At 43.8% G+C, this 22,585-nt stretch overlaps 1 protein-coding gene across 2 annotated transcripts; it reads right to left on the bottom strand.

Annotated features, from left to right (window-relative positions):
- Nucleotides 1-496: 496 nt before the first annotated feature.
- Nucleotides 497-21,226, bottom strand: MTMR8 (myotubularin related protein 8). 2 transcript variants are annotated; one of them, XM_086619436.1, is made up of 15 exons: nucleotides 21,203-21,226; nucleotides 19,436-19,558; nucleotides 18,618-18,780; nucleotides 16,104-16,261; nucleotides 14,449-14,577; nucleotides 13,362-13,471; nucleotides 11,867-11,939; nucleotides 11,305-11,437; nucleotides 9,525-9,634; nucleotides 8,265-8,390; nucleotides 6,519-6,568; nucleotides 4,265-4,465; nucleotides 3,712-3,840; nucleotides 2,640-2,766; nucleotides 497-844 (listed from the first exon to the last, which is right to left on the bottom strand). In XM_086619436.1, exons 1-15 carry the CDS (start codon nucleotides 21,224-21,226, stop codon nucleotides 560-562), a joined length of 1,941 nt encoding a protein of 646 aa, XP_086475562.1. In that variant the 3' UTR covers nucleotides 497-559. The 2 variants fall into 2 exon arrangements, with proteins under 2 accessions (XP_086475562.1, XP_086475563.1); XM_086619437.1 differs by lacking the exon at nucleotides 11,867-11,939 and having other exon boundaries at nucleotides 13,337-13,471.
- Between the last annotated feature and the right edge of the window lie 1,359 nt (nucleotides 21,227-22,585).

Here is a 22,585-nt window from a genome sequence, read left to right on the forward strand (position 1 = left end):
ACAAATATGCATAGGAAACAAAAACCAAACCAGTTCTGCCACAAGGTGAGGGTCCATGCAGAGACTCATTCACAGCCAAGAAAAGGGTTTGTTTTGTTTGTTGTTGTTTTTTTTTTTTTAAAATCATTTTGAGATGAACTGAATTTTTTTATCATTTTAACATGACCTTGCACCACCACTGAGAATAAACGGATTGCATCTTCCCTACTCCAGCTGTAAATACCACAAAACTCCTAAGTCCCACGTTAACTGGCCAAGATTTTGTTCAGCTTGAAATACCAGTACCGGCAGGCAGACTTACACCTTAAAGACACACCATGTTTCCACTGAAAAATAAGGTTTATGCGAACTGGAGGGAGCCTCCTGGGCAGCTCTGTGCACATCTTCACCCTTTTGGCCACAGAAGGGTGCAAACGCCTTCTCTGCAGCGAGCACAGCTCCCTGCCACACACGTACTCACGTGAAGGGTGGCGGGGTCTGTGCCCTGGCAGGGGGCACCGCTCCCCCACGCCTCGCCCCCACCAGTGCCCGCTTCATCCTCCACGGTTCTCCGAGCTGATCAATGGTGCTGCTGCTTTCCCTCCTTCGCTCCCGAGTCCAGAACGCCAGCGGCGGCGTTAAGCTGGCGGAGGTGCTGGTGGTGAGACTGGTTCCCTTCGGGTGTCCGGTCCGCGTCCGACACGGCGTCCGCGTCCCCCGCCGCGGCGCCGTTGCTCAGCACGGGAGGTGGGTCCCCTTCGTAATCCTGAGGGGTGTTGAGCATCGGTGTTTTTGAAGCAGCACGTCCTACTTTAGGTAAGGAGCAAGGCTCGCTGGGCAAAGGACCATCAAGGAAAGGAAGTTTCTACACAAATAAAAAGACATTAAAAAAAAAATTCATGAAAGCTATTACTCCCAGATGTCAGAGACACATAAAAACCAGCTGCCAACATTGCTGTCCTGCATTAGCACCTCTTTGTCAGCTCTGCCATCCAGCAATAACGTACACGGACGCAGATCCTGACGTGTCTGACACACACATCATTATTTAACTAACAAACCAAAATTTCCAGCATTCACACTAACCTAGCAAACAACACTGATAGGTCTTCTCCTTGGTATATTTTTAGATGACTCTCCCACTACTGTGTTTTTTTGGTTTGTTGGTGGTTGGATGGGGTTTTTTTTTAATATGTATAGAAAGGATATTGCAAGTGGAGCCCTGAGCATAAAGAAAAGCCACACTTCTCCTTTCAGGAAGCTGTACAGGACTGTGGTGGGTTGACTGTGGCTGGACACCAGGTACCCACCAAGCTGCTCTATCACTCACCTCCTCAGCAAGACAGGGGAAGAGAAAATAAGATGGAAAAAAACGTTGTGGGTCAAGATACAGACAGTTTAATAAAGCAAGGGTAAAGGCCACACGTGAAAGCAAAGAAAACCAAAAGATTTATTCTCCACTTCCCATCAGCAGGTGATGTCCAGCCACTTCCTGGGAAGTGGGGCTTCAGCTCCAGAAGACAAACATTGTAATAATGAACATCTCCTGCCTTCTCTTTGCTTTTATCGCTGAGCAGACACCGTATGGTACGGAACATATCTCTGGTCAGTTTGGGTCAGCTGTCCTGGCCGTGTCCCCTCCCAAGATCCTCCTCACCAGTGGGGTGGGCAAGATGTTGGAGAGCCAGCCCTGACGCCGTGGCCAGCACTGCTCAGCAGCAGCCAAAGTGCTGCTGTGTTGTCCACACCTTTCCAGCTCCCGGTACACAGCACAGCACTGAGAGCTGCCAGGGGCAAATTACTCCATCTCAGCCAGATTCAATACATGTAGAAACATAAAACTACAGCACTTCCAAAAGCTAATGAGACTATCAACTTTTTCTTTTTTTTTTTTTTGCTGTCCTGCACTGCTGAGAGAGATACCAACATCTTCACATAGACAAATACAGCGCTGGGGAATCTGATCAGAACTCGCCACACCGTGAAGCATGTCGCTGTTTATTACTCTGGGTTGAAGGAGAGAAATTACTCTGGACACAAGATTTCTGCCCTCCAACATCACAGCACACAGGCAGTAAACGTTCAACATCCTCGTCTTGTTTTAGCAAAGCACTTCAAATCCGAGGTGGGCGCTTTCAGAGGGAATTCAGCCCACACCATCCAGTTACATTTTGGCCATTACATGAAAGGCAACTGAAGTAACTCAACTATTTTAATACTTGGTTGATCACCAGTTTTTCCAATGTGTCTTGGGAGTGGGAAGGCGAGAAAGAAACACATGGAGGTGAGCTAAAGACAAGAATATTTTTGCATATTCATGTTATTTATGTGTGGGGAAAAGGAGGCACTTTCTCTTCTCTCTCCCTCCCTTGAAGTTTGTTGCGTGCAGAGTTGAAACCCAGATGTTTTTCTAACATCTGCTTCATTTAGAGAATCAGAACATCACAAGCCTGCAAGGGAACTTGACCAAACACAGCTTTTACCTAGCAGATGAGAATTTTGCATAATCAAACTTTTATTACAGTGATGTCATTTAACCTCTTCGTTTTGCCAGCTCTGCCCAGCATGTTGAAACAATTACTCAGTACCAATGTTCAATCCCAGTTACATTCGCCAAAACCACCATGTAATTTTAAACATTATTAAGATTCAGGACTCACATTTTCCAGTTCCAATGCATTGTCCTCCAGTTTCACCTTTTGGCCCACGCAGCTCAGCAGATGATCCAATACACACTGCTTGGGATGCATTCCTTTGTCGAAGCGATTGTACATCCCGCACCAAAACCTCAAGAACAAGGCAAGAAAAGAGAATTAAGTGGCCAGTTGAATGCTACTGGCCAATAAAGTAGATGCTGTTTAAGAAAAAAAAAAAAAAAAAAAAAATCAGCAAGTTGGGATTAGTAACTGATTTAAAAAAACTGCCACAGCCTTGGATTATAAAATACAGTATCGAGGGGTGTATTTTTGAAAAGTTCAAAAAACCTTCTGAGGATTTAAGTACTTCTGCCTTATGATCCACATGCACTGGCAGCAGATGTTAGCACAAGATGAAAATACACTTTTTTCTATAGTGGACTCACTGGAAACTTGGGCAGTTCACCTTCAAGTCCTCAGTTTGCCCCACCTCCCTACTTTTATTAAAACTCTTGCCAGCCAGTAACCACATCCAGCATTTAACACCACATTTGCATCCCCCTCTTTCTTAGCAGGGAACAGGAGTGAGCCAGGAACAAAGCACAAGTAACCACCTCAGCTGGAACACCCTGGGCAAGCACAGAGACGTGGCAACAAGAAATCTCTTCTTGTGAGCATCCCCTTGACTGCACCAGCCTGGGTGTGAGTGGGCATCGAAACTCCTGTCTGAAAGACTTCCTTAATATACATTAAAAAGGAGGAAAGAAAGAAATTTCTTTAAGATTTGCCTACTCTTTCACGTTGACAGAGCAAGCAGTCAGGGGGGTGTGTGGGGTGTCTTATCTACTCATCTGAAGTTCTTTTCCTTGCCTTGCCCCACCCTCTTTCTCAACACCAAAGAAAAAATATTTTAATTTGCAGTACCTGCGCTTATTTAGCAATTACCTGTGCACTACTACTCTCAGTTTATGGATGAGGAATGGAGGAGAAAGGTAAAACAAACATGTAAATCAGTGAAAATTTATTTTATTAAACCTGAATTACCATTCTACATTACAATGAAAGAAATGTCCCCCTTCTTAAATGAGCAACTTACTGGAAGCTGAAAGGTAGTGTGTTTGGTTGAAGCTCTTTGTAGGCTGTAAATCCTCTGTACAAAGGATTTCTCAATTCCTGCTTCTTCTGCAAGAGGAAAGGCCACAGAGAATGTGTCTTCTCCAAGATTCTGTCAATTACAAATAACATCTAATCACTAAAAAAAAAGAATCAAGTGAAGTGGATTAATAATGCTAGCTGTTCCGAGTAGTATTAGATTAAGGGAGTTAAGGATTATTTTTACACAGTATTTGATTAATTTTATAAACACAAGATACATCACTGAGGAATATATAATCATTTAATAAGGACACTATCCAGTCCAGAAAGGGTATGTGCAAGTTATTACTGTGGTCCAAATCAAAACACCTGACTTTGGGGATATAATTAATTTCTTTTTTTCCCCCCACTGTGGAACACAAGCATCTCTCAAGAGAACGTTACCCTTCGCTAACCTACAATCACATTAAAAACAGACAAACACACACAACCTGCCCTCCTCCTGACATTCAAAGTGACTTCGAGGCTTTTGGCTCTAGGAACTGCCAACTCACTTCAGATCCTCACGCTCCTTGTGACAGGTCCCAAGGAAGTTGCCGAACTGGCAGGAGTAGACATGGTCATGGATTTCAAGAAGAAAACGCTCATTAAACTCAAACGTGCACGGGAACTGCTGCATGAGCTGCCAGACACATTCCACGAACTGAGTGAAGACAGGGGATACTTCTTTGGGGTCACCACACAAATGGCCACACCTAGAGATGCAAACAAAATGGTTAAATCCTGTGTCACTCAACAACAACAACAACAAAAAATCCTCTCACCATTAAACAACTGGGAAGTTTTGTTCACTACTGGAGTAAGAAATTATTCTGCAGACAGGAAAAAACCCCACATGGTTTACCTAAGGTGTGCCACCCTCAGCATTACTTCTTCTCCAAGGGCACCTGGTAGGAGCAATGAGAACTGTGCCAGGTCCCTTTCTCTACACTAAAATTAGCCATGGCAGAGTCTACGTAACAGACTTGCAAGCATCACAGGAAATATTTGTGAAACAGGAATCCTTGAGCCCATGCTATGATTTTAGCACAAGGGAAAAAAGGCAACACTCTCCAAACAAACATCTGTTCCTCAAATATCAGCAACTAATGCTGGCCCTTAATTGGGGGAAAACGTCATCAGTGGGATTCTGTCTGTTTGCCAGGAACAATCAGAAACAGCATGGGGGGGAAAAAGTGTCCTCTATGATCTTCTATGGATGTGGGAATATTTTATTGTGCAGGCATTGGCACAAACAGCAACAGTCACAACAACCTGATTTTGCTCCACATGGGCATCAAGAACGAAATCCTGGTAGGGAATCACTCAGAAAGGAAAAAAGGAAAAACTCAAGAAAGAAAACCTCAAACCAACAGTACAAAAATATTTTTACTGCTTTAGATGAAGTTCAGAAAAACCCTACTAGGTCTGCAAAGATCTAGCCAGGGATCTATTGGTGTTCATTACAACCCATCACAGAAGAAGAAACAAGCAGAAAAGGAATTATAGCATTTTTGGAAAGCAGCCACCACCCATTTGTACCCTAATGGCTGCTCTTTCTCAAGAGAAAAAAAACAGGGGCAGAATCCTGCTTTTCTAGGAAGAGATATAACCTGGAAATGCAGAGAAAGGAACAGGGTATCCCCAAAGTGAAGTGGCCAAATGAAGTGAGATTTCTTACGACAGAGATGACAGTTCCTGGTTCTGCAATTCCATCACAAAACCCTAAAAGCAGCAGCATGAGGGACTCATTTCCCTCAGAACTGCAGGGCACCGGCCACCGCTCCGTGAGGAATGACACTGCCTACTGCCATAAAAGTTCATATTCTCAGCCAATGCTGAAACTCCTGTCTCAAGTACTTTTTGTATCCATTGCCAAGTTCTCGTATTTGGAACAATTCTTTATAACAGAAGAATAGCAGTATTTTTATTTTTTTTTTGTCTTAAAGCAAGAAAGTGAAGAGTCCCTAAAGAAGCAGAAACAATGACCACAGAACATTTATTTGGCTAATAAGGACCAAACAGCAGTTTATCTTCTGACTGCTTCCTCTTATACAGCAGCATAAGGGTGTGCATATTGATTATTTTCTCCAGATATGCTTTAAGAAAACAGATTTGGTCTATTATTAAAACCAGGAATCAGTTTTACAATAAGAAAAAAGCTTTTTTTAACAAGCTAGTATGACTGAACAGACCGGTCCCTCCCCTCCTGGTGTTCCTTTGGACCATCTCAGTTTCTAATTTCTATATGGTAAATACAACCAGTAGTAATTCAAGGCAATATCCCTAGTAGATGCAGCCTACCAATTAGAGGGAGAACAGCATTTTTAATCTGCCTAGAGAATGCAGATCAATTTGGGTTTTAGCACTATATTGGCCTCAAGCTTATGCTTTGAACTTGGCAAAAGTCCTGTAAAACATTAGCTGAGATTTTCTTCCAGGAGACGCCTGCAGAAGAATTTACATGGCTTGCCAGAACATTACCATCCTCATATCACACAAATGTGACTTTACAAGTAGGAAAACACTCAGAATTCAAACAATTTGCTGTATGATTTTGTAAAGAAACACAAAAAGCACTGGTGAAATAACAACCCCAGCAGATACTGGCTTTACGTCACCAACTCCAGTATTTTCCAAATCATCTCTCATCTGTCCTGTGTTTCCATTTACGTTTTTCACGGGAGTTGATGAACCTGAAAACACCATATTGGTTTCAAGCCAAGCCTTCACCCAGTCACTACGCCCCAGATAACACGCTGCTCTTACCTGTGTGAGAACTTGTGGCCCATTGCAATCCACTCCTTTTCTATTAGAACCTGTAGTTTCAAAACAGAGGTTAAAAAAAGAGCGTTACTTTGTTTAGAAAAAGCAAAATGCAGCCTTTGATCTTCAAACTCTAAAAAGTTTACAACCAATGCTACTCACTGACCCTGCTGTTGTATCCACAGAAGCCAACGAAAATAATAATAGTGACCTACAGATCACGGAGTTACCCAGTTACCAGTGCAATGTCACTGCTGGGATGAGAAGTTATTTCAAACAAGTCCAGCACTATTTTGAGGGAGTTTCTATGTTGTTAAAATCATAATCCATAAACATGCTGAGCTAAAAGAATTAACAGTTTAATATCACACTATGCACTATTTAATTTGGAAAAGATTATCGTGATATTTGGTATAATAAATCAGCAACTGGAATTCAACAAGTGTTTAACACACAAGTAGGAACATAAGAAGTACAGCTGTGTACTGAGCTCGGGACGAAATCAGAAAAACTGCATGGCTATTTCTCTTTTCAATAGAAAGCCTGTGCTATACATATGGAAAGAACAAGGGAGCAGTATTTTCCTTAAACCTGTCTCACAAGGAACCAAACGACTGATGCTGAATTCATTATTACTTGCCTTGCTGGATCATAGTTACAGATCAATTCCTGCTATCATCACCCAGAGACTTACAGAACAAAAGGAAGGCAGAAATTCACAACAGGTTCTCTGTAAACTTCAGTTACATTGCTTTCCAGGTTTTTTCCATTCTTTACACTTCTGTGGCATTCATTCAGGAATAACCACTGTCATAGGATTTGTGCATATAAACCATTTGCTCAGAGCGCAGACCAGCGTTCGCCTTTTCTGGTTTACTCCTCCGGGTCCCAATCAAAATCACGTTTCTTAGTTCATACAGAACTGTCCAGTGCACAGTCAAAGCCCAGGCAGATGTTTCACACTTTGATGTGTTTTTAACTGTTAAAAGACTGCAGTGTAATCCAGAAGCACAACTAATAATAATAAAAACAGCACGGAATGCAAGGAAACAGCCCTAGCAGTGCAACACGCCGGAGGAGGAGAGATGTGCCTTGTCCTGATTTCAGGGTTTCTTTTAAGGAACTCTTCTGAGGAAGAGGAGCAGCCTGTCTTTCAGGTATTTAACAAAAGGAGATGAACAGAAAGGTAACACATTGCACTACACTTACGCAGTGACGGCTTCACAGAAGGAAAAGTCTGCAGTAGAAGCAAACGGCCAAATTCCTGTGTAATGGCTTTAACAAAAAAGCCTTAAACCACGCACAGATTTTATGTGATATCCTGCAATATCACATATGTGATACATGCTGCCCCGTGCTCAAGAAGAGTCCACCTCATCTTAAATCCTAGCAGATGAGAGACCACCCACTGTAACAGTCTTAAAGGACAAGCTGCTTCACCACTTTTTTGTGGATTGCTGCCAAGCTTGCATCCTTTGCTCACTCATCTCCTGCTGCAATGTCTCATTAGTGGCTCTCATGTGGACGTTCAAGGAAACAAAGGTTTGGGAATTGCAAATCAACTGCTGCCGTTCTGTGCCCATGCTGTTCAGAGCAATTAAAGCTTCTTTATAGAATCAAAGCTGGTTTTATATAGGTCACCTACTGTTTGTTCCAGGAAACAGCCTACAACATTTAATTAGGGCCTGTTTACATTTCAAATCCAGGAAGCTCTCTTTATTTTTGAAATTCCAACATTCGTGTTCTTACCATGAAGCCTTTAAAAGTCCTATAAAAGGGATCTAAGAGTAGGCTAGCCAGGGAGCAGACCTGCGCGGTGCGATCCCAGCCGTCAGAGCAGTGCACTAACACGCTGGCTTTTTCATCTTTCACAGCCTGCGAGGGAGAGACCAGACAGAACAGTTCAGCAGCTTTCTAGGTGTAATTACTACTGTCATTAAATGCTATCCCTTCATCTGCATTTACCTGACCAGCCTAAAACCCAAGGGGAAAACCTGTCCCTTCTCATCTGGACCATGAAAATGCACCATTGCTGGGCAGGGAGCCACCAACCCACAGGAAATCCCGACTAGAATAAAACGCTGTAGCATGTCGTGTCAGCAACACAGACCACCAAGAAACAAAGACCCTCTGATCTCAAAACACTCAGTCTTCTGAAAGGCCAAGAATTCTCAGTCCCCTCCTCTGAGGGAAAAATTGGTGGATGAGTAAAGAAGAACAGCTGGACACACAGAAACTAGGAACTTCTCAAGAAAAATTAGAAGAGCTCATCCCAACTTCCTCCCACATGGATCACCTTCTTCCCTTTGTACCAATGGCAGAAGAGAAACACAAAAACACGAAACAGCTTCTTGCTTGCTACATGGGAAAATTTTGGAGAGAAAAGAGAACGTTTACAGAAGGTCACTCCTCTTGCCACGTGTTACCCACATGCCCTTTGCCATCTCTGAAGAGCCATGTGCCTTAGTGCCTTTTCTCCTTTTGCCTCAGCTGCGAAGCCAAAGCTCTGCAGAAACGAGGACTGCATGGAATAGCCAAACCCAGCAGTCCCCACATCACACAGAACCAGGAGAAAACAAACTGGTCTAAACTATTCCTTGTTTTGAGCAGAGCAGTTCAACAACTAACGAGCACAAGGCTACAAGATGTTTGCACTACTAAATATGCATCATATAGAGACGTTCGTAAAGGCCACTTATTCACATTCTGTGATTTTATTTGTTTCAAATGAATCCTAATAAAGCCTAGATAACTGCCTGTTTCAGCACAGTGAAGAAGACAATGTCTCAAGCCCTATGGCATTTCATTGAGTCACAGGAAATGTCTAGGAGAGAGCAGCTGGGTAACCCCCTCGTGATGTTCTCCAACTGCAGGCTTGTTTTCGAGAGCTGAGGCCAACCTGAATACCAACGCTTTCCCTTCTTCTCTCCAGAGAGAATGTCACAGCCCTGAAGCAGTCCCCAACAGACCAGCACATATTTTTTAATTCAGGCTGGAATAGAGCTTTACCTTGGCAAGAAAGACACCTGCATCCATCACAGCCTTAATGTGCCGTAACCAGCCGGAGCTCTCCAGCCCAGTGAGGAAATCGCTCATCGAGGGGGACTTCGTTTCACACACTAAGAACACAAACAAAGGTATTAACGGGGTGTCAGCTAACAAAATATCTTTCTTTTTGCCCACCTTCTCATTATCTTTAAAGCAACAGAGCTTGGTAGATCCTAAAAGCCAGTATTTCCATACTTTTAAGTGTCAGCAGCAACATCCTGCCTAAAGGACACAAACTACTGGCTGCATACTTAAACACAAAACCCAGAAATTTTCAGCTATGAGAGAACTGAAAATATCCTCCTCCTTTTTTCAACAGTAACTCATTTTTTCAGCTCGTTTTTTTCCAGCAAAGAAGGTGTTTAGTGATCCGTTACTATAAATCACCGTCACGCACACATCCAACCACCACTAACATGCAGTCACCACCACAAAGGTTTGAAGGAAGGAAAGTTGTAATTCAGAGAGAGAAATAACATGTCTAACCTTGAAGGCAATATTGAAACCCGGCACAGAAAATACTTATAGTAATAGAGTTCAATAGTACCAGCAAGAGAGATTTTATCACCGTTGAAGAAGAATAAGGGAGTAAACAACTATTTATTCTGCCTCTTCCTCCACCACAAAATAAATCTGCCAGAACAGGCAATTGAGGACTTATACTTGTGATCAGGACAATCTCTCGGTCGGGCAAATAGCCTCATTTTTCTCCAAGGTCACCACGGATCCCGCAGTGCTACCTGGCCAGGCAATTGGTAGCATCAATCATTCGACTGTTTTGAAGCAAGACGACCATTACGCTGGTTACTAAAATATTAAACTCAGATTTTGAATGACAGCACTTGTATTACATTTTAGAAAACTACAGGGCCCAAGCAGCACGATTTGCAACATCCACTCTGCCCTGTTCCGCAGTCTTTGCCAGCATGAGGATGGCAACAGTGCTGGAAACCAGCTGGCAGGGTGTGCTGGTTTGATCCAAGCTATGCCATCACTTTTAATGGAACTGCTCCAAAAATACATTAGTGAAAAGATGTGCCTGATTCACCTCTTGATCTCCAATGGCTTAGGTAAGTATTGCTTCTGCCTTGCTCCACACTTTCCCCCTAAGATCATAATCTCACAGAGTAGCTTAATTACCTGAGCCACTCTGCATTTTAATCTATTTGAATGTATTAAAACATTAATTTAATACGTTTGAATGTATTAAAACCAAGTTCAGGTAAAGAAATGAGAAATAAATGAAAAATAAGTACTGGGTACGTATGAGATTAAAGTCTTTGGAAGATCACGTCAAAATTCTATTTCAAATCAGAAATGCTGTTTAGCACTTAAACACTGCAAACTAGACACAGCAAACCCCAGGAGAGCATTTCCTCAACAACCTACACTAGTTTTCCTTCACTAGCTCGCAAAGTAACCATAAGACTACCTTAATGGTGAAACATAGCATTCCTCCAGCCTTTTTCTTTTAATTTGGCACATTTAGGAAATTCACATTTTATGTAACTAAGACAATTAAGGAACATGGTTAGTATTAGTTGCTATTTTTGAACCACTTTAAAAGAGTTACACGGTAAACCAGAAATACAGCAAACAAATTACGATTCTGACTTCGTTTACCTGCTTCCATGCCAGCACCCGAGGCCACGGGCACGTGGGATTTACAAATTTGGCAAAAGGTTCTGCCCAAAAGTGGCTGAGGGAATGAGGACTGGCCACTGGCACGGGCTGTACCCACCTTCCAGGAGTTTCTGCAAGCTGCTCCGCATCACGTGGATGTTTTCTATGCCGATGAACTTGAAGCGAATGTTATCGTAGTTGTCTTCGTTCTCGTAACCCTTCCCGGCAGCCCGGTTGGCCATGGCATTCAACTGGCAGGTGCAAGGGAACGGGAGCAGGACAGGAAAGAGACAAACTTACAGCAAACACTACGCAGAAATAAATGAGCGTTTTGCAAGTCCTTTTTTTTTTTTAAAAAAAATCTCCCGGAAAATATACCGAACACAGTTGTTACTCAGACGTACTTCCCCACCTCCCAGACATTACTTCCAGCTGTTTCACTACAATTATACTGGGGTCTCCAGTCCGTTAGTCTTATGCAGAGACTCATTAAGACCCTGGATAGAATTTCTTAGGGTAGGCAGCATCGAAACCGTACCCAATTTCAGAATGCTGCTGTCACCAAAACAGGCAAAGAGACATTGACTCTGCCTTAACTGTGAAGCTACGTAAAAAGATTCAGGCAGAAGCACATGAAAATAAAACTAGGAAAGCCATTTCTATGAGGAACATATACATACATGGTGGTATAGAAATAGTAAGAGAATTCCAAAGCTTTTCACAGACATACATGCACAGATGAAATAAAGCCACCTGAGGGAAACATAGAAATATTAAAGTTGAGCAGAAAGAACACAGCAACCAACTGCCACTGCAGAAAAAAAAAGGTAGAAAAGAAGCCAGTTGCTCTACCAATTACCCAAACCAGTTCAAGAGCTACCAGGAAATCTTTAGCAGAGACCAAAAAAGAAGCACCTCAACCCCTCACCTATTAATTTGGGAAGAGAAGTAGAGCAAAGAAAGAGTCAGATACGGTATCTGCCTCTTTAGAACAATTAAATAGCCTTAGTGCTTCAGTTCCACCACTCAGAGTAAGTCATGCTGTGCTAGGAGAAATGTCACCAGTTATAAATTCTCCCTTTTTCACCAAACACTTCAGAACAAAATTGCCATCAATGGTAGATGTCAGTGGAACATCTATGATGCTGGAAGCTGTCTGTACCAAAAGAACATACAGCAATTGCTATAAACATACATGTAATCAGAGAACAGGTAATCTCCAGGAAATGGCATACTACAAAAAGCCAAAATACATCTTGGAACAACAGGTGAAACATTCCCTGTTTTTCCAAAAAGACTTTTTCCCCTTCTCACTGTTGCCATAGCTTAACTAAATCTGTAGTTTCTATAAAATATCTGAACAGTGAAGCAGGTTCTCAGAAAGCTCAATTTTAAAATACACAGAGCACTTTCAAATCTTTTTGTTTCAATAATTGTGTACTACAAAAATCCTTATGTTCTAAGTTGCTTACACTGACACTCCCAATCAATGTGCTTACAAGACAATCACTTGTATTGGTTTCTAAATTCAGTTCCTCAAGACAACAGCCACTGGAAATTCCATTTTTGTGAATGTTTCTTCAGTATCTTATTACACAAACACCTCAGCAACAAAGTTCTGGCTCCAAACAGTAGCTACAGACCAGAAGAGATGAATTGTACTAAGCTCCAAGCTGCACATCATCAGAACATCAGCATTATTTTTACAAAAGCAAAAAAATGGAGGAATTGCTTTTCTCAATTGTTACCAGATTCCATACAGCCCCGTGTCTACGGATAAAAGCATTTCTGCCTCGTGGCACTGAATCCTAAGGCTTCTCTCCAAGCCAGCATGTTAAGGACCTAGCTCTCTGCAGGAAAACACTTCACTGTCTCAGCCAAAACTGCCCGTTGCTTCAGGTCACCCTTGACACAAACCTCAAGTGCGAGCACCCCGGGCGTGCAAGCACGCTTAGCAGCACTGCACGTGGCAGTTCTGTTACACACAAGTGTTGGCACATTAAGACACTGAATTCCTGATTCAGGACTGAGACGATCGAACCTACCGCAGCGTAAGAAAGCATCGGCACAGCTGTGAAAGAATCAACTGGAAAAGGCATCACTAAGTCAGACACAAGCTTTAAAAGTAGCCACGAACCCCATGGAGATACCTTTGGCCTTGTGTCTACAACATACATGAAGGGGCTCCCGGGGTTGGCTTCTCTGATGGCTTGCAGCATCTGTTCATCCTCCAGGCACCGCGCGCTGAACCCGGAGAGGGGCTGGCTGCAGCGGCATATGGCAGCCTGCAACACACAACAGCTCACATCGCTCTGCTTTCGGGTTGTCTCTGCTGCCCTGCCCCACAGAACGCTCCTTTGTGGGGTTTAAGTGTCCTATTCCCTGTTTCACAGAAAAACTGCTATTTAAATGGACACACAGAAAAGCTGCTGGAATACTTCTCAAACCTGGAAGTTTGGGAATCGTAAGGAGGTAGTGAGGCTAAGGAGCCCTGCTGTAAACTTCACTGCAACGTTCTCAAACCCACAGTGCTCTCTGCCTGATGATCAGCATCCCAAATGTCAGCATCCCTCATGTTTTCTGCTTGGTTTCTACTGCCCAAATCATTCTTTTCCACAACTTTCCCTTTGCTTCTCGGTTGTTATCGTTCCCTTCTCAGACCTGCACTGAGAATGCTTCAGGGAAATTTCCGTAGCGGCCAGCACAGCTCCATACAGTTGCCCAGGTCAAGGCACACTTCCTCAAAAAAACAACAATTTGACTGTGACAGCATTTTCCCTACATCTGCATCTAAAACATTGCTGACACAGCAAAGTTAAAAATTTACATTCTGGCCTTCAGTGGAAAAAACAAACCTGAAACCTTCATTTATTCTGAGCTAGTGGGGATTTATTTCAGGGTGGTTCCTCCTCTTCAATGCCAAGAAAATCTACTTAACATAGATCTTATTAAAATATTATTCAGTATAGCTGAACGGTAGATTAAAAAAACCCACATAACAAGGCATTGCTGAAAGCTGATAAAAAAAAAAAAATTACCAGACAGGAAGTTTGCAAAGTCTGTGCTTTTTGCACAGCTCTGGATGCATCCCAAGTGTTTGTCTTTACCAAACCAGTATTAAAGCTGTTAAGAGAAGGACAGTTCTCCGACGGGAAGTTAACTCACTCTAACAGCCATCTCCCTCTTCCCTTTCACTAAAAGGGGACTGGACAAGACGGGAAACCCTTCCTCCCACAAAGGCAGCAGACAATGAACAACTAACATTGTTTTCTTTATACAAGTAAGAAAGCACTGGAATCCGCCCTCTGCTTCTGAACCTCGAGCTTCCGACCACCACCGCCTTATTAGCAGCTCTAGGCACCACTATTTCTGGAGGATATGTGTTGCAAACCTAGGTGAGAAGAAAAAAAAATCCAGATATTACTACTTAGCAGTTCAAAATTCATGGAAAATTTTCATCTTTTTCTTATAATCTAGCATTATAAACAACACAAACAGATTGTTTGCCATAGCATACTTAACTTTTTAATGGCGTTCAAAGTCTCGAGCCATTAAGATGCATTTAGAAAAACAACTCGGGAAGAGGTGCAAACTAAAACAATGTGGTGAAGGAAATAATCAATTTTGCAACTGAACCTAAAGAAATCGACTGCACAGTACACCATGCATATTAAAATCAAGTTCTTTACATCCATAAATTTTAGGAAAGCTTCTGGTTTGCCACAAAAAGATAAATTAAGGACAGCTATACTTAAAAAGTTGCCTCTACATCTTATTCAACTCGAAATGAGCAAGAATCGACTTCCAGCAATCAGGTGGCACCCTCAGAGACCAGCTTTATCCTTTTTTCCTCAAGTAAGTACAGTCTTTTTGGGATGGACTCCACAGATAAGCCATTCTCCAAGTCTGGCTTTACTTGAGGCTTGACAATTTTAAAACATAAGCTGGAAACCCTGAGGAAATTACAAAGCACTGGCACTTGAGAGTTACATACCAGCAAGTAAAACTTCAAAGTGATTAATGACTTTAGATGCTCGCATTCAGATGCCCTAATCAGCTAATGGAAAAAGCACCTCTCAAATCATATCTCATTTCAGGCATCCAAAGATAGTAATTTAAAATTACCAGTCACTTCTGACAGCACAGGCTTATATTTTTCCAATCCAGAGTGTAACAGTAAAGAAAACCAGCGGGGAAGGGAGTGGAGAGCAGGGGGAAGGGATTCAAGACTTAATATATGGGTATCTTCCTCACTTTGTCTTTTAAACAAAGAAGTCTGACTGTACACAACATCAGCAGAAATAAAAAGGGGAATAATATGAAGCAGGAATTTGAGTAAGCTTGCTGAAAAACACTTGCATTTAACGTCCTTTAGATCCAACCTGGCTTTACAGGGGTGGGAGAGAAGAAAATAGCAGCAGTCAGGGCTGAAATGACTGAGGGCCCCTATTTAGCAGAAGCTCCAAACAAGCAAGAGAAAAAAAAAAAAGGTCTGTTTTCCATTACTGTTTTTTCCTTCCTTCCACTCTGCCTCATTCCCCTCCAAGCCAAGTCACTGCCTTTTTTTTCTCTTCTACACATTTGTCACCAGCCTGGTGGGACAGGGTTTAGCAATACCAAAAGCAGCTAAGGGTACTTCAGGATCTTTGTAACAGATGGTTTGACATTTCTCTAGAAAAACGAGTATCTGGTACTTTGCCAGGAGGACCAAAGCAAACCAAGGTGACTCTGCAGCTCTGTTCTGCTCTTCCATAGCATCATTATCTACCACTTCACATCCAGACGATGCTGCTTCGATTAAAACCAACTGAGCTCATCCCTCCCCAGAGGCATCGCTTCTGCAGCACGAGAAGGACGACTGTATGTCATTAATAAAAAGAGAAACTGCATTAAATGGCTACTTTGGGCAAGAATTACCTCATAGTCTTTATTAGCATCCGTTATTTCCCAATAGTAATTTGGAATTCCCATACGCTGGTAATCTACTTTTACATCAATCAGCTTCCATCCAATCTCCCGATTCTCTTTAGACGTCTTAGGATTGTAAGAGAAAGCATAAAGTTCTTCAGGTTTCACTGGGAAGAAGAAAGCAAAAAATTAACTGGTTAGAAAGAGCTACAAAGACATACGGAAAGGTCAACGCTTCTTCCGGAAGGCCGACCTTCGGATAAGCACGCCGTGCGAGCCAACGAGCTGCAGGTTTACCACAACTGGTACAAGGGCTGAAGAAAATTACCCAGTCAACACAGATCAGGAGGCTTGGCAATGACTTACGAGAGAAGCCCAAGGGCTATGCCACTGTATGGCACAGTTAGCTGGATTTTAATAACAACTATTTTTCCTTAAGCTTCTGCCTCCTCAGAGATCAGAAGGATGAAGTTTTATTTTATCACCTTGTGTACTTCACTGATCTAAGCAAACTGCGTGGGCTGATTCTCACTCCTTAAAAAAAAAAAAACCACAATAAAAATCGAGTTTTACTACATAGAAGAGCATGGATATTCAAAATTCCTCAGCCGCACATTTACTGCTTTTCATTTGGGGCAGTAGCAAGTGCTGACAATTCATACCGAAATCCTGAGGAATTCCCAATACTCAGGTCCCACGTGCTGGGAGATACGCTGAAACATTTTGTTAGAATTAATTAAAACTTCAAAGTAGTAATTTTTCCTGAACAAATAATTTCCTGCTGAATTCACTGCAATAGGCACGTTAGATAAGACTTATATCATAAGAATTAATCCATAAATGAAAATACCTATTAAAATATATATCTCCTGTGAAGAGTTCATAAACCAGCTCTTGCACACCTGTAAATTCATCGCTCAAGAGCAAGTTCTGAGCCATGGAAAACTTGACAGATGTCTCGAATATTACTGTCAGCCCAACAAAAGCTTCAGGCTGTGTCTGACAAATGGTAATTTCTTCCCCCCTCCATCTCTACCATCCCAATTTCCTTCTCTCTCTTCATAAAATGCAAATCCAAGCAATAACTCATTCAGCTGATTCCCAAGGCAGCAAGCACTCCAGAGAGAGAGTGAAACCTGTCTGAGCCTGATAAAGTAGCCAGGTTACCAGACAGGTAACCCATAGATGTCAATCACCTGCAAATCATAAATAATCATATGCTCTGCCAAAAAAACACGAAGGAAGCATACAGAAATCTTAAAACAAGAGAGAACTGTTAAAATCCATAAATAGAACAAAGAGCTACAGCATGTTACACAACCAACCACAAGACGAAAGGAATTGATGTAATCCCCTGCAGTGACAGCTCCCACGCTTCAAGCCACTACAAAAGTCTCTAATTTTCAAAACTGAAAGAACGGTGACAGCTCTTAAACACGACACCAGAAGCTTGTCAGATACAGCATCAGAATTAGAACTTCAGAACTAAGAAAAATCCAAAGCACAAGGAAGATGCTGGGAATAGACACAAGCTTCAATATCAATCAAAAAAGAAAAACCTAAATGCAGCCAAACCCATTTCTACTACAGTATTTCTATTCAAGTCCTACATGAGGGCCAGCATGAAGCAGACTGGTGCTACCAACTCCCTCCCCTTAGTCCAGTGACATAGCTACAAAATGCAATTACAACTGGCATCCCTATAATAATGGCAAACTCCAAACACTGGTTCACTGGAGGAGCACCCCAAAACCAGAAGCTGCTGTTCACAGAAGCCAGGCAGGAAACGTGGTGGAATGCTGTCCTGCAAGAAGAACAAGGAGACTGGAGATCCATCCATGATGGACTACAAAGCTGAGGCCAGAAGAGATCACAGGCTTTTGAGAATGTGTTGCTTACACTCCTAATTTAGGAGTGACTCCAAGTTAGGGCAGTCAAAGTGATGCACGGGGTTTCAGAACTGAAAGAAGACAAACACCAAGGAGCAGTAGCCTAAACATGCTATTAGGAAACAAATGAAAGAAGCCAACATTTAAAGCTTTATTTGTGGGATTCCAGAATTCTGTGAACGTCTGGATCAACTGGAAAAGGCAGAACTACACAAGGCCAAGAGCTAAGTCACAGAAATGACTGACAATGGCCAGGGATGGGACACGGCACTCAGCATGAGTGCTACAAGAAAAAAGCCTGAGATGCCACATATAGCCTCAGTTGGGCAAGTGAACTTTGTGTGAGTCTTCACAAGTTCCTCATGGGACACCACCTCATTCCCACCACCATAAAAGCTGTGTGTTTAGTTTGGAAGCAAACGTCCTGGTCTACAGGGCAGCACTCCACAAACTGAGCTGACCCGTGCAGCTCCTCTCTGGTGGTGGAAACTGATGCAGATTTCACATCCTCCCCTTCCCACACGGACACCGCGAAGCCAACAGCCTGGCAGGCAAAGCTTTCTGCAGCACTCAGGGCAGCCTTCCAGCTCAAAGTATTTCCACGACCCGCAAACCAGACTCTTGTCCTAAATACCTGGTTGTGAAAGTTTAAGCAATGAGGTATACACGTCGTGACAGTCACGCTCCTGCCCGATGACAAAGTGAGCCACGTGGAAGTTCTTGCAGTGAATGAGGAGTGGATATCCAGCCGTGGTCAGAGGCAATTTTTCTACAGTTGCAATATGGTGATGCAGAATCTGAAAAACAGGAAATAAACAACGTTTTTCAGAAGCCACCGACAAGGCTGTGAGCAATACAAGCAGATACTAAGTTTTTGCAATACTATCAGCTATTTACGCTTACTGCATCTAACTAGCAGCAGAAAATGAGTCTGTTTGTGATATTTATCCAACAAACATAATAAACATGCAGACTGTGCACGCGAAGGCTAGGTAACTGAGAGCAAGACTGAAAAAATACAGATGTACATAAATTAGAGACCGATGTGCAGCTCAGTTTACCTTGTTTGCTTTGCTTTCCCTCCACCCCCATATGCAATATATTTTGTAATTCCTATTTTACTTTAGAATTAATAAAAAAGGTTAACTTTCAGTGCTAATTTTGCACTTCTAAAAGCTGTAAATTCAAGTTCAGTGGCTTAGTATATTGAGTTTGAGACAGAAAACTAGACAAGTTGTGGGTTTTTTTTATGTTCCTGGAACTAACACTAATTCCGTGGGCGACCTCTATCAAGTCACATTACCACTGTGTTCACTTCCTCCCAAAACAGCTGCTTCTGTTAAGCATTTGGTATCAAAATGCTACAAAAGAGCACTACAACTTCGGAATTCACAAACATTTTGGATACGAGACACAAAGTAATTTTTATATTTGTGTTTTAACACGACATACCCATGTTTCTTTCCTGACTTCAGCAGAAGCGTCTACGTAGATAAGGTGGGTAGCTGTCAGGTACAACGTCCCATTTGCTGCCTTCCTATTTGTATAACGGTCGAGTAACTTCACATTTTCAACCTGTAACATAAAAAAAGTATGAAAAAAGTAAATTTAACTTCGATTAAGAAAGTAACTAAGCACCTGTTGAAACACAATTTAAGTTCTAATATACAACTCACGAAGCAAGACAGAAAAACAGAAGAACTAAACTCTCCCCTGCAACACTAACTCAGCTTTACACGATAAATTCAAATTATTTCTCCAGTAATTAAAGCCAAAAAGGTTAAGCAAACAGTCAAAGTTTAGCACCAGTGTAAGTAACGGGATTACCGGATTTGTGGCCAAGATCATCAGTGTTTATTACTGTGCACAGTTGCAGAAATAATAACACAAAGAACTGTGAAAGAAAAGACTGTCCATGTTCAGTGTAACTGAAGCGTAACTGTGAAAGCAACAACCCTCTCCAGTCCGACTTCCAACTGCTCAGTCACCATAAAAAACCATTAGTAGCTACTTCTGGTAACAACACACTTCTTAGGCATGCAAGCGTGTTTCATAAACCATGCTCAGCTAATTAATAAAAACACCCTTAAAAACATTAGCACAAACAAAACATTGAAGTGTTCTACATCGATTGAATTTCTCCTAGCCTGCTTGCTTCTTAACGAACGTAGACAGAGTTTTGCTTTCACCGTTAACCAAAAATAATGAAAAAAATAATTGGAAGGACAACGCAAACAAACACGTTTAACAGTATACGATAAATTAGTTCTGGGTGTTGAACATCTCAACTTCCTTACAGGATCATTGGTGTAAGAGAAATCATGGAAAACGGCAGCAAAGAAACTTGAAGAGCAAAGTGTTGGCTGTACGTCTTCCTAGGATGTCACGTTTTTCAGCACGCATAGTTACTGAAATAGTTACTTATACACACGTACAATATGTAATAGTTACTTATATAGTATATATCGTTACTTACAGTATACATAGTCACTTATACACACATATAACATACATTATATCTAATACTGCCCGTTTTCAGGCCACTGGAGACGAGCAGGGCTGGCAAAGCCCCTCAGACAACGTGGGAAAGGAGCATCCCCAAACTTATATCCTGGGAATAACACAGAACACAACACTGCAACCCTCCTGGTACCAAAAAACCTCAAAACCAAACCCAACCCGCCGGCTGGACCACAGCTGCCCGGAATAAACGCGATGTGCTGTAGCTCCCAGGAGCGCCGCGATCCCAGGGCTCCTGGGGCACTTTATCCCTCCGAAAACGCACATTTTGGTTCCCTTATTGGGCCGAGGGGGGGTCTCCGCACTTTGGTGCGAAGGAAGCTCGCAGGAACAGCACCCCGAACACCTTCTGAGCGGCAGCCTCACTCGAAGCGCCCTTCCCAGCGAGGGGAAGCCCACCCGGCCGCTCCGGGCCTCCCACCGACCCCGGGCCGCCTGAGCAGCGTTCGAGGGCACCCGTGCCGGGAAGGAAAGCAAAGTGTCCGGTTTACTTCAGCTAATCGCGACCTTAAAACAAACAAACAAACAAAAAAAAGCCGCTGCAAACGCACGGCGCTGCCCACCGCCCCGGCCAAGGCCCGCGGCCCCGGAGGGCTTCGCCTCAGCGCCCCGCGGGAAGGCCCCGCGCGGAGCCCCAGACCCGGCCGGGCCCACGGGCTGCAGGCGCCGTGCAGGGAAGCCGGCGGCGCGGCCCCTTACCTTCGGGGTGGTGATGTGCTCCATGGCGGCGGGGCCGCCTCCCCTCACCTCGGCGCGCCCGCGCCGCCCGCCCTCCGCGCCGCCATTCGCCGCGCCGCAAACCTCGCGAGAGTTGTGCGGAGAGGCGCCGCGGCCGCCATCTTGGGGGAGGGCAGAGCGCCGCCGTGCCCGTTCGCGGTGCCCCGCAGGCCCGGGGCCGGCCCGGGAGGGCGGCGGGGAGCTCCGCCGTCCCCCGCAGCCCCGAGCAGGGCCCGCTCAAGGGCCGCAGAGAGGCCTCGCCGTCCCGCTGCGGCCCCGCTGCCTCCCCGGCGCCTCCAGGGCCCTGCTCTGCCCTCCCCTCCCGGCACCGGCCCGCACGACGCTCTTGGGGAACATTTCCGGAAAAAAACCCAGAGTTTCCCTCAATGTGTAAAGCATCAGCTCCAGCATCAGCATCGCTCTTAATGGGCGGCGGGCTAATCGCGTTCCCCGCTTGTGAAAGGGGGCTGGAGACGCGCTTGACCGTGTCAGCACGGGCAAACAGAACTAATAAGACCCGTTTTATCTGCTTTTCTGTGTATTTTAATTTCACAGTGTAACGCTGTCTCTGGTGGATACCCCAGCTGGATCCCGAAGAGCTGCTGTAATTACTATTCACCTGCTGCTGCCTCTGCCATGAATATTCATCATGTCTCACCGAGCCCAGGGCAGCGCAGCTGCCCCAGGTGTGCACTGCATCCAACCCCCCATGTGCGGAGACATCGACTTCAGGAGGATGACCCTGTATCCAGCCTGAGAAGTTACGTTTTCTAATTGTTACACAACGGGTGATGATAGTGTAAGGTGCTGGTGCAACTGTTTGTTGCGGATCCCAGCAAGAAAGGCACTCGGACTCCATCAGGTGTTGATTAAAATGCTGTTCATTAGAGACGACACGAGAAGGAAAAAGGGGAGAGCAGATCCTCTCGCATTCCTTCGGCTGGTGGCACGCCCGAGCTGCGCGAGGTCGGGCAGACCCTACCCATGGCACACTGGGCAGATCCCGTCCACCAGCACTGCAGCCCTTACAGCTGTTGTAAGACGCTCTTAGAAATAAGCAGCCCTTGATTTCTGCCACTTATAGAAATAAACACACACTGCTTTGCTCCAAGATGAGAGGCGCAGGGGGTGCCACGCAGCACCTGCACGCAGGCTCCTCCGCCACAATTAGTGGGGGCAGCGCTCATTCCTTAAGGCTTTGTGTTTGTGCTGCACATCAATACAAAGTCGGTTTTTCCCCCTCCAGCAGCTTCTCCTGGGGTTTGCAGAAGGATGATGATAGTTTACGCCATCAATAATAAAGTGGGTGGAGATCATGGAAGGGGACTCTACAGGGCTACACAAGGTACACGTAGAATAGCAACA

This window comes from Tauraco erythrolophus, chromosome 13 (genome assembly GCF_009769465.1).
Source record: "Tauraco erythrolophus isolate bTauEry1 chromosome 13, bTauEry1.pri, whole genome shotgun sequence".
Classification (NCBI taxonomy): domain Eukaryota; kingdom Metazoa; phylum Chordata; class Aves; order Musophagiformes; family Musophagidae; genus Tauraco; species Tauraco erythrolophus.

What these genes read in the sequence shown, in the direction of transcription:
- MTMR8 (XM_086619436.1), bottom strand. Translation starts at nt 21,226, where the DNA reads ATGGAGCACATCACCACCCCGAAG. An exon ending in TACTATTTCTATACCACCAT is followed by an intron (nt 11,438 to 11,866) that starts GTATGTATATGT and finishes TGCACCTGCCAG; the next exon opens with TTGAATGCCATGGCCAACCG. An exon ending in GGACTTTTAAAGGCTTCATG is followed by an intron (nt 6,569 to 8,264) that starts GTAAGAACACGA and finishes TTGAAACTACAG; the next exon opens with GTTCTAATAGAAAAGGAGTG.